At 42.5% G+C, this 15,558-nt stretch overlaps 1 protein-coding gene across 3 annotated transcripts in view; it reads left to right on the top strand.

Moving 5' to 3' along the window:
- LOC132767599 (metabotropic glutamate receptor 6-like) overlaps nt 1-15,558 on the top strand; it is a 70,884-nt gene that overhangs the window by 38,387 nt on the left and 16,939 nt on the right. For all 3 annotated transcript variants that reach the window (XM_060762723.2, XM_060762724.2, XM_067464309.1), the window contains exons 3-8: nt 4,885-5,101; nt 8,232-8,367; nt 8,475-8,629; nt 10,249-10,389; nt 12,436-12,636; nt 13,794-13,933. In XM_060762723.2, the coding sequence (XP_060618706.2) occupies nt 4,885-5,101; nt 8,232-8,367; nt 8,475-8,629; nt 10,249-10,389; nt 12,436-12,636; nt 13,794-13,933 (990 nt within the window). The remainder of the gene's footprint in view (nt 1-4,884; nt 5,102-8,231; nt 8,368-8,474; nt 8,630-10,248; nt 10,390-12,435; nt 12,637-13,793; nt 13,934-15,558) is intronic.

The following is a 15,558-nucleotide window of genomic DNA, read 5'->3' as shown; positions in this document are numbered from 1 at the left end:
GATCAGTGATTCAAATTCATGGATGGGGTGAGCTCCTGATGTTAGCCACAGCTTCTGCCATCCTCACAGTTCAAAACATGCACATGTAGAATCATAGAATCATAGAGTTGGAAGAGACCTCATGGGCCTTCCAGTCCAATCCCTTGTCAAGAAGCAGGAAAATTTGCATTCAAAGCACCCCTGACAGATGACCATCCAGCCTCTGTTTAAAAGCCTCCAAAGAAGGAGCCTCCACCACACTCTGGGGCAGAGAGTGCCACTGCTGAATGGCTCTCACGGTCAGGAAGTTCTTCCTAACGTTCAGATGGAATCTCTTTTCTTATAGTTTGATGCCATTATTCCGCGTCCTAGTCTCCAGGGCAGCAAAAAACAAGCTTGCTCCCTTCTCCCACATACTTCCTCTCACATACTTATACATGACCATCATGTCTTCTCTCAGCCTTCTCTTCTGAAGGCTAAACATGCCCAGCTCCTTAAGCCGCTCCTCATAGGGCTTGTTCTCCAGACCCTTGATCATTTGAGTCGCCCTCCTCTGGACACATTCCAGCTTGTCAATATCTCTCTTCAGTTGTGGTGCCCAGGGGCAGCTCAACCCATTACGCAAAGTAAGCATTTGCAGTATAGTTGATTTTGCCCAGGGGCGCTCTTGAGGCGCCCTTGGGGGGAAATAGACCTTGACATATGCGAGCTGTAATTACTGGGATGTATAGTTCACCTAAAATCAAAGAGCATTCTGAACTCCACCAATGATGGAATTGAACCAAATATGGCACACAGAACTCCCACGACAAACAGAAGATATATATCAGTGATTGGTTGGGGTGGGGGGCAAAATACTGTTTGCTTACCATTTAAAATTACCTAGGGCCACCTCTGGTGGTGCCCAGAATTGGACACAGTATTCCCGAGGTGGTCAAACCAAAGCAGATTAGAGGGGGAGCACAACTTTCCTGGATTTGGACACTATACTCCTATTGATGCAGGCCAAAATCCCATTGGCTTTTTTTTTGCCTCCGCATGACATTGTTGGCTCATGTTTAACTTGTTGTCCATGAGGACCCCAAGATCTTTTTCACACATACTGCTCTCGAGCCAGGTATCGTCCCCCTTCCTGTATCTTTGCATTTCATTTTTTCCGCCTAAGTGGAGTATCTTGCATTTGTCGCCGTTGAACTTCATTTTGTTAGTTTTGGCCCATCTCTCTAATCTGTTGAGTTGATCAATAGGTACCACTCTATTGGGAAGGTAACGGCGTTCCATGCAATCATGCCAGCCACATGACCTTAGAGGTGTCTATAGACAACACCAACTCTTCGGCTTAGAAATGGAGATGAGCATCACCCCCAGAATTGAACACAACTAGACTCAATATCAAGGGGAAACCTTTACCATTAAAGCAGTTCATATAGTTCGACCTCATGAGTGCCTGCCAAGATGGGGACAAAAAACACTATTATGTTAAACTATCCTGCTGTTGAATTCCTTGTTCTTTTTTGTTCATCACATAGATCACAATTCTGTTCCAGGAAAACCCCTACCCCAAACTCACTTTTAAGGATTGGATCCACCTCCCAAAAGGGTCATGTCCATGTTGTCAGAGAGTGAGGGAATCAATAGGGATGTAGCCAGTTATTTTTTGTTACAAGAATGGTCGTTTGTGATTACCTCCAAAGGACCCCCCAAAATCTCTGTGGCTGCCTATCACAGCACAAGACTTATAAAGGATTCTTCTCTCCCGCACATGAAACATCTGCACATCATTGTTATATCAGTTTCGTGCCACCTTAATTAGCATGGGCTCTCCTGTTAGGAATTCTTGGATTAGTGACTTGTCAGATACCACAAAGGAACTGAGATACCTTGTGAAGAGCACAATGGGAGATGAAACTAGTTTAGTTTCTGCAGTGTAGACACTAAATCACTAATCAACCATGGAGATCACTGGGTGTTTGTGAACAAGTGACACACTCTCAGCTTCAGAGGAAGGCAGTGGCACAAACCTCCGAAGAAAGAGACCTTATGATCACTGTAAGTTGGAGATGACATGAAGACAAATAATAACAAAAATAGTGAAGTAGTATCATTTTCCTAGAGATGTTTCCATTTCATACTTCAAACAGAAAGCTGCCTATCTAGAAGGACAAAAACAAGTTCCTGTATAGTTATAAAGCTTATTTATCAAGAAGCTTAGTCTTTCTTCCTGTTATGCTGATTTTCTGTAAGCAAGGTTTTCTCTGCTCTGCCATGGAATAACATTCGACATGCAAATCTCCTAAAGTGGGACAACAGTGTCACTTGACTCAAAGAGAATCCCAACCTGTGTGTGTGTGTGCGCGCGCGTACATACTGTATACATATACATACATATACATATACACACCATTGCAAACTCCAAGCTCATCCTTTGATGATAGAATTGATCAATTTTCAAGAAAATTACTTTTTCTGGTCTAGGATGTCATATTGTATATACTCATTTATAAGTCAACCTCATAAATAAGTTGAGGGCAGGTTTGGGGGCCAAAATTATGCTTTTTTAAATGATCCGTGGATAAGTCAATGGTCATTCTGCAGAGAGGGAAAAGCTCCGATGCTGCCTCAGAAGGCCAACCATCCCTGACCAGCGCTGCTATTTCCCGACCGAAGCACTGCTAAAGACCAGAAGCAGTGACATGGCAGAGAAAGTAGACTTATACACAAGTAACATATTTCACTGCATAATAGTCACACTTTTATCCCATTTTTCTGGCCCAAAAATGAGGGGTGCGACTATTATAAGGTGGTAACTATTACACAGTGCAATATGGTATGTATTGAAGGAAAAACACCCTGTGGCTGATGTGTTGTTGAAGGCTTTCATGGCTGGAATCACTGGGTTGCTGTGAGTTTTCCGGGCTGTATGGCCATGTTCCAGAAGCATTCTCTCCTGACATTTCACTCACATATATGGTAGGCATCCTCAGAGGTTGAGACCTTTCAACCTCTGAGTATGCCAGCCATAGATGCAGGTGAAACGTCAGGAGAGAATGCTTCTGGAACATGGCCACACAATCTGGAAAACGTATAGCAAACCATTGTGGGTGATGTCATCGGTTCCTGTAATATTGCTCAGATGTAGAGACAAAGTTGACATCTAGGCTCTTGTCGCTATATTACCTTCCATATTATATATTTCATTGTGATTATTTATTTAAGATTTGGGGGCTGTCTGTAAGCATAAAGACCCACCACCCTGAGCTTGTGAGAGGGCTTTTTAATGAGTAGTCATTTGAGTAGTCTCCACTGAGGAACGTAGGTGAACATTAGAGGTGTTCTGTCATCTTGTGTTTTGGTCTATCTTGTAGTAAATGGTTCTAGTGGTTCAGAGACAGCTATTACATATAGTTTACAGGGATAGAGAAGATGGAAATACAGCAGACATAGTGCAAGTCCTGTAGTATGGTTAAGATGGGGTAATACACTAGCAGTTCAAAAACATGCAAATATGAGTAGATCAATAGGTATCGCTCCGACAGGAAGGTAATGGCGCTCCATGCAGTCATGCTGGCAACATGACCTTGGAGGTGTCTACGGACAACGCCAGCTCTTCGGCTTAGAAATGGAGATGAGCACCAACACCCAGAGTTGGACACAACTGGACTTAATGTCCGGGAGAAACCTTTACATTTACCTAATATATCAACATGAACCCTATAACAGGAAGGATTTGTCAAGAGAGGGGGAATGTGGCAAAACTGGACCAACAAGGCTCGCGTGTAGTTGAACCTTCTCTGGAATTATCAATAGCTAAGAAATATACTTATGTAAAAATTGTGTTTCTAAGGCCCCTTCCATACAGGTGAATCAAATCAAAACATTATCTGTTTTGAACTGGATTATATGGCAGTGTGGACTCAGATAAGCCATTTCAAAGCAGATATTGTGGGATTTTCTGCCTTGACGTTCTGGGTTATATGGCTGTGTGGAAGGGCCCTATGAGTCTTCATACTTGAAGATGTTTCTGTGATTTATTTATTTATTTATCATGTCAGGAGCAAACCAAACAGTTGTATTGAATTTTTTAACAAACAAACAAACAAAACACAAAATTTGCAAGCTTGGTAGTTGATGAAATGTCCTTTGACCAGTAGCTGGATACTTGGAGTGCCTCTGGTATTGCTGCAAGAAGGTCCTCCATTGTGCATGTATCAGGGCTCAGGTTGCATTGCAGCAGGTGGTCAATGGTTTGCTCTTCTCCACACTCACATGTCGTGGATTCCACTTTGTAGCCCCATTTCTGAAGGTTGGCTCTGCATCTCGAGGTGCAAGAGCGCAGTCTGTTCAGTGCCTTCCAGGTCGCCCAGTTCTCTGTGTGCCCAGGAGGGAGTCTCTCATTTGGTATCAGCCATTGATTGGGGTTCTGGGTTTGAGCCTGCCACTTTTGGACTCTTGCTTGCTGAGGTGTTCCAGCGAGTGTCTCTGTAGATCTTAGAAAACTATTTCTTGATTTAATTCTGAGATGTGCTGGCTGATACTCAAACAGGGGATGAGCTGGAGATGTCACTGCCTTGCTCCTTTCACTATTGGTTGCTACTTCCCGGCGGATGTCAGGTGGTGCAATACTAGCTAAACAGTGTAATTTCTCCAGTGGTTTAGGGCACAGACACCCCATGATAATGTGGCATGTCTCATTAAGAGCCACATCTACTGTTTTAGCATGGTGAGATCTGATAATGGATATGTGATAATGGATTGGGAAAGCAATGTATCCTCCCTCTGCAAGTACATGCATGTAGACATGATTAGTCACAATCTGTCTACCAGTGTTGACCCTCCTTCACCTTAACATTAGCCTTGAATCTCTGTACTCCAGCCCCTTTAACTCACCATTTTCTTCATACACAGATCCCACAAATCAGCTACGCCTCCACTGCTCCTGAACTCAGCGACAGCAACCGCTACGATTACTTCTCCCGGGTGGTGCCTCCTGACTCCTACCAGGCTCAAGCGATGGTGGACATTGTCAAAGCACTGGGCTGGAATTATGTCTCCACACTGGCTTCTGAGGGGAATTATGGTGAAAGTGGTGTTGATGCCTTTGTGCAGATCTCCCGAGAGGCTGGTGAGAACAATAGGGTTGATGATTGTGGGTGGATTTGTCTGACAATGTGGAGGTTGATTGTGGTCAGTAAGAGAACTCTCTGTGTGGCCACTAGCAACTCACTAGCAACTTGTGAGTGCAGAGAAGAGATCAGTTAAAGGGCATCAATTGAACCTGTATTTCAAGTTCTCCAGCATCCTGTGTGCCAGTGATATTTGGGAACACATGTCTTGAATTATTGCTATATTTGATGGAAAACCATGGAGCATGGAGGTTAGGACAGAAAGAGATTGGTTCCTCACACAGGCACGTGAAATGTAAGTCTCATATCTGTTTTTGGTCAGGAGGAGCTCCAGTTAGCAAAGAAACTAATCTTGCCTAAATAAATTAGGAGAGGAAGTCGTGAGAATGTGGTAGTCTCATGACCAAAACCTGCTTGAACAGTAGCTAGGACTCAAAAAGGTGAGCTGAGGGATGAGGCATAGAGCTGGTCAGATTCAGACCTTCAACATTGCCAACAAAATTGCAGTACTTGGGATCCAATACCAAGTCCAAACCTGGGATCCATAAGTTTTTGTACTTGAAGTCTTGTGAAGGACCACCTGAGACACCCTCCCCTTTCCTGATCCCTCTGAGTAACTGACCTTCAGCCATCCTGAGTACCTCCTAATATCTCAGTGCCAACACGCCAGTTCAAGAACACACCAAGCAAGAAATTGGTGCTTGACTCCAGACCAATGAATTGTCCCATCTATGTAAACCTTCACTTTTGGAAAGGAGGTGGAAACTGATAAGAACTTAGCCAGAGTTTGAGAAACTTGTGATTGGACAAAGATCTTGGCAACTGAATAGTAGATCTCTGATTGTATCCTACATCTATTGCTAATATGCATCCATGGAGAAAACCTGAGCTGCATGATAGTTTTTGAAATTCTGCCCTGCCATCCTCCATTTTCATCTCCAGCCAGACCTCTGTATTAGCTGGGGTTAAGGATATAGAGTGAAAGTGGAAAAATACAAAACAGAACCTAAAAGAACATGTCTCTGTGTCCTCCAGTATGGTACTATGGCCATATCTACCAGACTTTGACCATAGAGATATCTATCAAACATTTACTTTAGAGGAATAATCAGATCTGGAAGTCTTAAACTTGAGAATGTGCAAAGCCAACTGTATTTCCAAAAACAAGCTGTAGTTTCAAAGTTTCAGACTTCCTACCTTTGCACTTTACTGTATTGCAACCAGAGTTCACTGCCATGTGTAAACTTCCCAGGGTGCAAACCAGAGATCACTTCCAACAGCTTTCTGGCCTTTAAACAGCTTCTTATTTCTGATCAATGAATATTGGTAACAGTAGATGACAGTGTCTCCCATGTGTGGAGTTTAAGCACAACTTTAAAGATGTCAAGTGAAGTCAAAAGTTATTTGCCTCAAGCCAATGGCCGTGGCAGTTATAACAAGTATTTGACATTCCTTGAAACATAACTGGCATAAAGCCACAGTAATGCTGATACTCAGTCCATTATACAGTAAAATTGCCCTGAGTCCCCTTGGGGAGATAGGGCAAGTTATAAATAAAGTTGTTATTGGTTATTATTATTTCTGGTACTGAAACCAAAGGATATTAGAAAACATTTTAAAATTACTGTGTTGCTTAAAAATAAAACGGTATAGCTCTAAGTTCAAGATTTGATTGTAGCCCTGTTTTATTTTAAGGTATTGGCTTGAGTGAGCTATCCATGGTGCTGAAACTAAAAATCAGTCTATCAGCCTGCATGTAGTACTAGTTTGAGTGCTGGACTTTTCACTTTAGAGAGCTGACTCCCTGATTGGCCATGGAAATTCATTTACTTTGAGCTAGTCATAATCTCTCAGCCCCGGAGGAAGGCAAAGGTAAACTTCCTCTGAAGAAATCATGCCAAGAGACCATGAGATACACCTTAAAGTTACCATGAGTTGGAAATGAGTTGAAGGCACACAGCAAAAATCCTGTATACCTAAAACCCAGAATGGATTCCCCACCTTCCTGACATGGAAGCCACCAGCCATATATATTACAGAAAAGCATTTTGTCTGAAGTTGAATGCAGCACTCCAGCATCTCAGGAAACGAGTGTATTTTTGTGTTGCCGAATAAGGATTGGGAATCATGGAAACCCCTAATATAGTTAGCTGTCATCAGCATCACTAATGCTTATGGCTGTTGTTGCAGTCCAACAACATCTGGAGGACTACATAGTTCACCCATGCACTCAATGTAAAACAAACAAACAAACAAAAGTGTCAAAGACTGATCTTTTTCTGTATGCAAAACAGGAACTTAAGATGCGAAGATTTTGATTGGAAAAGGGTTCTAAAGTGGAGAGTGGTTAAGAATCTATCAATAAGATTAAACAAAAATGTGTATAAAGTTATATAGAGATGGTATACTGCTCCGGTTAAACAACATCAGATGGATAGCAAGAAAAAGCAACCTCTGCTGGAGATTTGGCATGCACAAGGGGACATATTTTCATTTATGGTGGAAATGCCCCCAAAGAGTTTTTGGAATGACATATTTATCTAAATAGGCAACATTATAGGACTAAATATTACTCCGGATGATAGGTTAGCATTACTAATGGATGCCACAAAGTTGAATTTAGAAATGGAAAAGAAAGAATTGGTGATTATTTTACTCACAGTGGCAAGAATTATAATTGCAAGGAATTGGAAAATAGTAACTAATCTTACCCTGGAAGCATGGTATAGGGAGGTATGGAACGTAGCCTTAAGTGATAAACTATCAATGGAAATGAAGCTATTCAGGGGGGAAACCATGAGATCAAATTTTGGTGCATACTGTGCAGTCTTTATTAAATATGCTCTAGAGAGTGAAAATGGAAAACAATATAACCCTGTTGGTCAGGAATTTTGGATATGACATTTGATTAATGGTTGACTTATAAATATATGCCGAAGGAAAGGATACTTGTTCAGACCTTGGTGGTGGGGCTATGTGTTTGTAAAATGCTCACTGTTTTGTTTTGGTTTTTTGTTTACAATGTAAGTTGTTAATGTATGTAAATTAAAAAAGTATTTTTTAAAAAGATGCTAAGATGCCTTTTCTCCCTTTCCATCATGTATTAAAGCTGTGTTGCATCTCTCTCAGGTGGTGTCTGCATAGCGCAGTCTATCAAGATCCCGCGGGAACCTAAACCTGGGGAGTTTGACAAGCTGATCAAGAGGTTGATGGAGACCCCCAATGCCCGTGGCATCATCATCTTTGCCAACGAGGATGACATCAGGTGAGTGCACCATCATCTGCAGCCGCAGCAAGATTCCCTATGGGGCAGGGCTGAGCAAGTGAGAGAAGGATGCTAACTCTCGTTTCTCCCTTTGCGCCTTTCCATAGACGGGTCCTGGAGGCAGCCCGCTTTGCCAACCTGACTGGGCAGTTCTTGTGGGTGGGCTCCGACAGTTGGGGGGCCAAGATCTCCCCCGTCCTGAAGCAAGAAGAGGTGGCTGAAGGAGCTGTTACCATCTTACCCAAGCGAGCGTCCATTGATGGTAAAAAGGGGGAGCAAATCCTCAGTGCTGTGGAAGGGAAGAAAGAGTGTGTGTGTGTATGTTTACGTGTTCATGCAGAAGAACATAGAAGTATACAGAAGAACATAGAAAAATTACTTTTTAGTTTACAAACTCCCAGGCTTCTCCTACCAGCATGGCTATTAGCTGGAGGATTCTGGGATCTATAGTCCAAAAAAGAGAACTTCCCAACATGCTGGCATACACTTTGCTGGATAGGAAGTTTCAGGGGGAAAAGGAAGGGTCTCACCCGCTTGTTTATTTCTCCCTCAAGCTCACTTACTGAGAAGCTTAATTTATGAAGAGACAATCCACTCTTAAACACTGCTCTGTAATTGCCCTGGTTGTACACATGAAAGGGTGTTAAAAGGGTATTAAGTGGGAGCTAATCCATTTTAAGGGGATCCTGAGTCCATGAGTTAAATACTCTTAAACTGACATTTCACAGCTATGGCTAAAGCAAGGTAGAAGGGAAGACCCTCAAAGCAGTTTCCCTTACGTGGAGAGAATCTTTTCAGCTTGTGGATCTTAATGGGTCAAGCTATTGCCAAAAGGCACAGCTAAATGAAGGTTAGTGAAAAAGTTGGCAACACCACAGAAAACATGGAGGAGCTATTGATTCATTTCCTTCCACTGCAAAAATTTTGAATATCAAATTCTATACTTGATTTTCTCATTCAGTTAAATTCTTCTAAAAGAAATGGAAACAAAACTTTCAGGTTGCTGTGAGTATTCCAGGCTGTGTGGCCATGTTCCAGAAGCATTCTGTCCTGATGTTTCGCCCACATCTAAATCAGGCATCCTCAAAGGTTGTGAAGTCTGTTGGAAATTAGGCAAGAACAACACTCTGAAAAGAGGGGAATTCCAGAATCGATCAGGGCCAGTTAACACCTCCCAACAAAGGATTCCCCCATGCAGGAAGCAGCCAGATTTTGAAGCTGCAAGGCCATTAAATGCTAATCAAGTTGGCCAACTGCAACTTTCACACTTGCTTCAAACAGACAAGAGTTCTCTCTCCCACCTTGGACATTATTCCACAGATATATAAACCTCACTTGCCTAGTTTCCAACAGACCTCACAACTTCTGAGGATGCCTGCCATAGATGTGGGTGAAACATCAGGAGAAAATGCTGCTGGAACATGGCTACATAGCCCAGAAAACTCACAGCAACCCAGTGATTCTGGCCATGAACGTCTTCAACAGCACATTGAACAAAACATTTACTCAGCCATACGGACCAAATACAAAAAGCAGACCTATTCTGAGCAAGGAGATGGCCATGTTTTACCTGCCTGCCACATCTGTGTTAAAAATAGGCATTTCTGAGAATAAAAACGGTGGCAAAACTGATTCAGCATTCACATCACAGAAATTCAAAGTCTGATTTTTCAGAAATTCAGCACTTCAAAAGCAAAAGGCTGGGATAGACTAATCCAGGCGTTTTGATTTCTCGCATGTTAGATTTTCTTTCTTTTTTTCTTCAATATCCTTCAGTTCTGTGAATTTTGGGAAATTCTGATCTTAAAAACCTCTGTCTCAGCACTATGTTCTAATAGCTCACATTCACTCATTTGATCTTCTCTCTTTTCTCTCCCTGAGGCTTTGACCAATATTTCACCACACGCTCCTTAGAGAACAATCGGCGCAACCTCTGGTTTGCCGAATACTGGGAGGAAGACTTCAAATGTAAACTGACTCGTCCAGGGATGCAGCCGGAGGAGGGAGCGCGGAAATGCACCGGTATGGATGTGCTGGAGTGGATGGTACACCTGGGAGGGAAAGGGAGGAAAATGGAAGCTCACAACAAGGAAGGATGAAACACGGAGAACAGCCGTTGCCGGCTATTCATCCCAACCAGGTTCATTGTAACCACTTCCTCCCAAGCCCTGAAGGGTGAGGGTTGTCCCTAGGCTAAGGGTGGGCATTTGTGGGGATTCAGATGAGCCTTTTATGCATCTCCAGTGTCTTTAGTGGTGACCCAGAATGTAAAATATACACCAAACCCTCCTATGAATCAAGAACAAGATTGGCCAAGCCATACCAGAATGAAGTCAAGATGGCAAAACCCATTAGCAAGGCAGAACAGATAAGCTAGGAGATATTGCAACAGTTTGCTTTTTTCTGAGACACCTTGAAAGGGCAATATTCTATCCTCTGTTTTCACCCCCCACCGAATTCATTGAGTGCGGTCTGCTTTGGCGCATTGAACTCAGTTTGCAGCAGTGGAAATAAGCTGAAGGTAAAATGGCAAGGGGAGAGGAATAGGGACATTTAAAAGTAGCTAGAAGAATACAAGAGTTGAATGAAAAGTAATGCCACCACCTTCGTAACACTTCAACAGATGGCAGTACTGGTATGTGGCAGGTACTGGCTTGTTCAGTAGACTCTCCTCTACAGTTCCATTTTGGCGGGAAGCCTTAGCATTGAACAGTTGTGTTGTTAAAGTGCGAAGTATGGAACCTTGTGCAGATGGTCAGTCAATGCGACTTAAGCAACGTGCAATCATTGAATTCTCCACAGCAGAAGGTGTCACCCCAAAGGAGATTCATCAGAGAACGGTGATTGTGTTGATGTGAGTACTTGTTGGGCAAGTAAGTTTAAAGATGATGAGGTGACACCTTCTGCTGTCAAGAATTCAATGGGTGCACATTGCTTAAGTTGCATTGACTGACCGTCTGTGCAGGATTCCATACTTCACACTTTAACAACACAACTGTTTAATGCTAAGTCTTCCCATTAAAATGGAACTGTAGAGGAGAGTCTACTGAACAAGCCAGTACCTGCTGCATAAATCTGTTGAGAAATTACAAAAGTGGATGCATTACTTTTTATTCAACCTTCATAGGATGGAAGGGGATTGATTGGCAGAAATCAGTCCCTGCTAAATTGGGGGAGTCTGAAATGAAAATGGATGGTTTTGAAAAATTGGTAGCATCAGCCCCCTCCCCACCAACCTATTTAAAAGAGGACCTACCATTCATGGAAGTTTCCAAGATGAAGGAAATAAAAGGACAATTTGGGGAACCTTGGAGGACTGAGCTCAAAAACAGCCTTGGGAGTGCCCCAACTTTGTCCACCCCCTGCATTGGGCAGTAGGTGGCGGGAGATATATATACAGGCAGTCCCCAAGTTACAAGCAAGATAGGTTCTGTAGGCTTGTTCTTAAGTTGAATTAGTGTGTAAGTCAGAATGGGTTTTTTTAAAGTGCTTTGGACTGCATAGGGAAGGGTTACACCCATGTGGTGTTTGTTTTACTCTCTGTGCCCCTGCTCAGAAGGTTTCGCCTCACTTTCTGTCCCTTTGAGAATTAGATCTTGAAAAATTGACTTGTTGTAGAAGAAAGGATTGGTGATAAAGCTTCAGCAAAGACAACTTTCCCCCATGATAATTATTTCAGGAGTGAATTTTCCTTCTTAGGGATAGATTTCTCTCATTTCCTGTTGGTTCACCACAATTCTTAACTATGAATTATTTGTATGTTGGATGTTTGTAACTCAGGGATTATCTGTAACCAGTCAGTATATAGTTTATATTCACTTACTTTTTCATTCATAAGTCAGATATTCGCCACCCAGGGACTGCCTGTAGTTGATGTGAAGGCACATAACAACAAGAAACAAAACAAAATACCATAAAAGCAGGATTACCGGAGAGAGCTCTGCAAGTGGAGTACTGTATATTTAAAAATATTATAGGAAGATTTTATTTTCCTATGTAGCCTCGCTTGCAGCAGTTTTGACCCACTCACATATCCATATATGTCTTTCTTTCCTTGCCAACACATAGGGGAAGAGCGGATTGGACGAGATTCTACATATGAACAGGAGGGAAAGGTGCAGTTTGTCATTGATGCCGTCTATGCCATGGCCCATGCTTTGCATAACATGCACCTGGACCTCTGCCCGGGCTACACTGGGGTGTGTGAGAAGATGGATCCCATTCATGGACGTACCTTACTGAACTACATCCTTGCTGTGAACTTTAATGGTACGTCTGGTAATGTATATGTAATATATGTTTAGTAAGGGTGTTGTGTGTGGGGAGTTCTGTTAGTTGTCGCAGTTTAGTTTTTTATATTAAGAAAAAAATCATTTGAAGTTTGTGTGTGTGTGAAGTATTGCATTTTTGTTTTGTGCAATTAGTTTTTCTGTATATTTTTGTGTTTGTTTGTAGGTTTGTTTTCTTGAACGAAAGTAATGTTAAAAATGGTAAGACTGGCAAAGACTCCATCTAGCAGTGAAAACATTGTGTTGTCGAAGGCTTTCATGGCTGGAATCACTGGCTTGCTGTGAGTTTTCCGGGCTGTATGGCTATGTTCCAGAAGCATTCTCTCCTAATGTTTCATCCACATCTATGGCGGGCATCCTCAAAGATTGTGAGGTCTGTTTGAAACTAGGCAAATGGGGTTTATATATCTGTGGACTGTCCAGGGTGGGAGAAAGAACTCTTGTCTATTTGAGGCAAATGTGAACATTGTAATTGACCACCTTGATCAGCATTGAATCACCCAGCATTGAAAAACCATTAAATGCTAATCAAGGTGGCCAATTTCAACATTCACACTTGCCTTCAGGAGACAAGAGTTCTTTATCTCAACCCTGGACTTTCCACAGATATATAAACATCACTTGCCTAGTCTCCAACAGACCTCACAACCTCTGAAGATGCCTGCCATAGATGTGGACAAAACGTCAGGAGAGAATGCTTCTGGAACATGGCCATACAGCAACCCAATGGAAACATTACATTGCTTCATACAGCATGAAACACAAAGTGCAATTTAACCAGTACATACCTTGGAAGTAAACAATAGTACCATCCAAACCTAGAGCTATAGCCACCATAGCTAAACTGGTCAGTGCTGCATATCTTATCCCAAACAACGACCTTTTCAGTTTGTAACAAAAGAAAAGCCTGAATAGACCTGATCAAATACTTGTCTAGTCAAGCACTGTGTTTTCCAACCAGACACTTGTGGAATTTCCCCAAGAGGTCATGAGGACAGAAGCCCTTTGCAGCTGGTGTCCCCCCGTAACTGTTGTTCTAGATCCTGACAGCCCCTGTAACTGGTAGCCAGTGATAGCCTTGTCTTCCATGGTTTCCTTAGTCCAAGCATCCCATCTGTCACTCTCTCCTTCCTGCAGGCAGTGCTGGGACCCCTGTGATGTTCAATGAAAATGGAGATGCACCCGGCCGCTATGACATTTTCCAGTTTCAACTGACAAACACTTCAGCCCCTGGGTACAAAGCCATTGGGCAGTGGACAGAATACCTGCGCCTGAATGTGAGTGGCAAAACACAGGCTTGCTGTAATGATCAAGAATGGAGTGAGAATTTGGCAGGAAGAACCACCCGAGACCTTCTCTCTCATGAACTTCTTTCAGAAAGTCAACTTCCAACCTCCTTGAGTCCTACAACAAAGGTTGTAGTACCCTGGTAAAGAGGAAGTAGCTATAGGGCAGTGTTTCTCAACCTTCCTAATGCTGTGACCCTTTAATACAGTTCCTAATGTTGTGGTGACCCCCAACCATAACATTATTTTCGTTGCTACTTCATAATTGTAATGAATTATAATATAAATATCTGATCTGCAGGATGTATTTTCATTCACCGGACCAAATTTGGCACAAATACACGATACACCCAAATTTGAATACTGGTGAGGTTTGGAGGGGGGGATTAATTTTTTCATTTTGGAGTTGTAGTTGTTGGGATTTATAGTTCCCCTACAATTAAAGAGAATTCTGAACTCCACCAATGATAGAATTGGGCCAAACTTGGCACACAAATCTCCCATGACCAACAGAAAATACTGGAAAGGTTTGGTGGGCACGGACCTTGACTTTTGGAGTTGTAGTTCACCTACATCCAGAAAGCACTGTGGACTCAAACAATGATGGATCTGGACCAAACTTGGCACAAATACTCAATATGCCCAAATGTGAACACTGGTGGAGTTTAAGGAAAATAGACCTTGACATTTGAGAGCTGTAGTTGCTGAGATTTATAGTTCACCTACAATCAAAGAGCATTCTGAACCCCACAATTGATAGAATTGGGCCTAACTTCCCACACAGAACCCCCATGAACAACAGAAAATACTGTGTTTTCTGATGGTCATTGGTGACCCCTTTGACACCCTCTCATGACCCCACAGGGGTCCCGACCCCCAGGTTGAGAAATGCTGCTATAGGGCATGGAAAGGTACTTTGTTGGCCTACAAAAAAACTAATCTCCCAGTGGTCATGATTTGGGAGGGGGGATTATGCAACCTGTTGTCCATAAAAACACTTCCCCAAGAACTGATACCCCCCCCCCCATACATGATGCCCAAAAGAGCAAAGTACTAGCGGGTGACAAGTGTACTTATTGTCCTTATGTATTTCCACAGTGGATCTCCAAACGCAATTTCTTGATTACCATCGAAAGGGATTACAACCCCAAAGTATTTTGACCTCACGGTCACACTGCAACTGTGCTTTACAACAAAGCTCCCAGATTTTGTTTTCTGTATTAAATCATTAAAATGGGGCTTCATATTCAACTGTAAGAAAAGAGGAGAGTAGGTCAAAACAGCAGCACAGATAAATAGTATTTAACACATTAAAAAAATGTTTTGTCAAGGGAAGCTTGGTCTATCAAAATAAATAAAATGCCATCCAAAGAGAAGCCCCCTTTCTCTCTGCCCTCCGCAATTGTTGGACTACGCAGGGACATTTTTACTGGGCAAACCCAGATAGATAGAGGTCAGCGTGGGCAAAGGTTATATAACCTATTGATGGTTATTAACATTAATTATGTAAGCTCTTTTTATGAGAGGCTTAAAGTGAAGGCAGCCAGCTAGGCGGGGCCGAACCATGGCACATTCTGTTTCATCTCGGAATGGAATGAAATGCAATAAAAAGCACA

The sequence above is a fragment of the Anolis sagrei genome, chromosome 2 (assembly GCF_037176765.1).
Source record: "Anolis sagrei isolate rAnoSag1 chromosome 2, rAnoSag1.mat, whole genome shotgun sequence".
Lineage (NCBI taxonomy): Eukaryota > Metazoa > Chordata > Lepidosauria > Squamata > Dactyloidae > Anolis > Anolis sagrei.
This window is presented reverse-complemented; position numbering and strand designations above follow the sequence as displayed.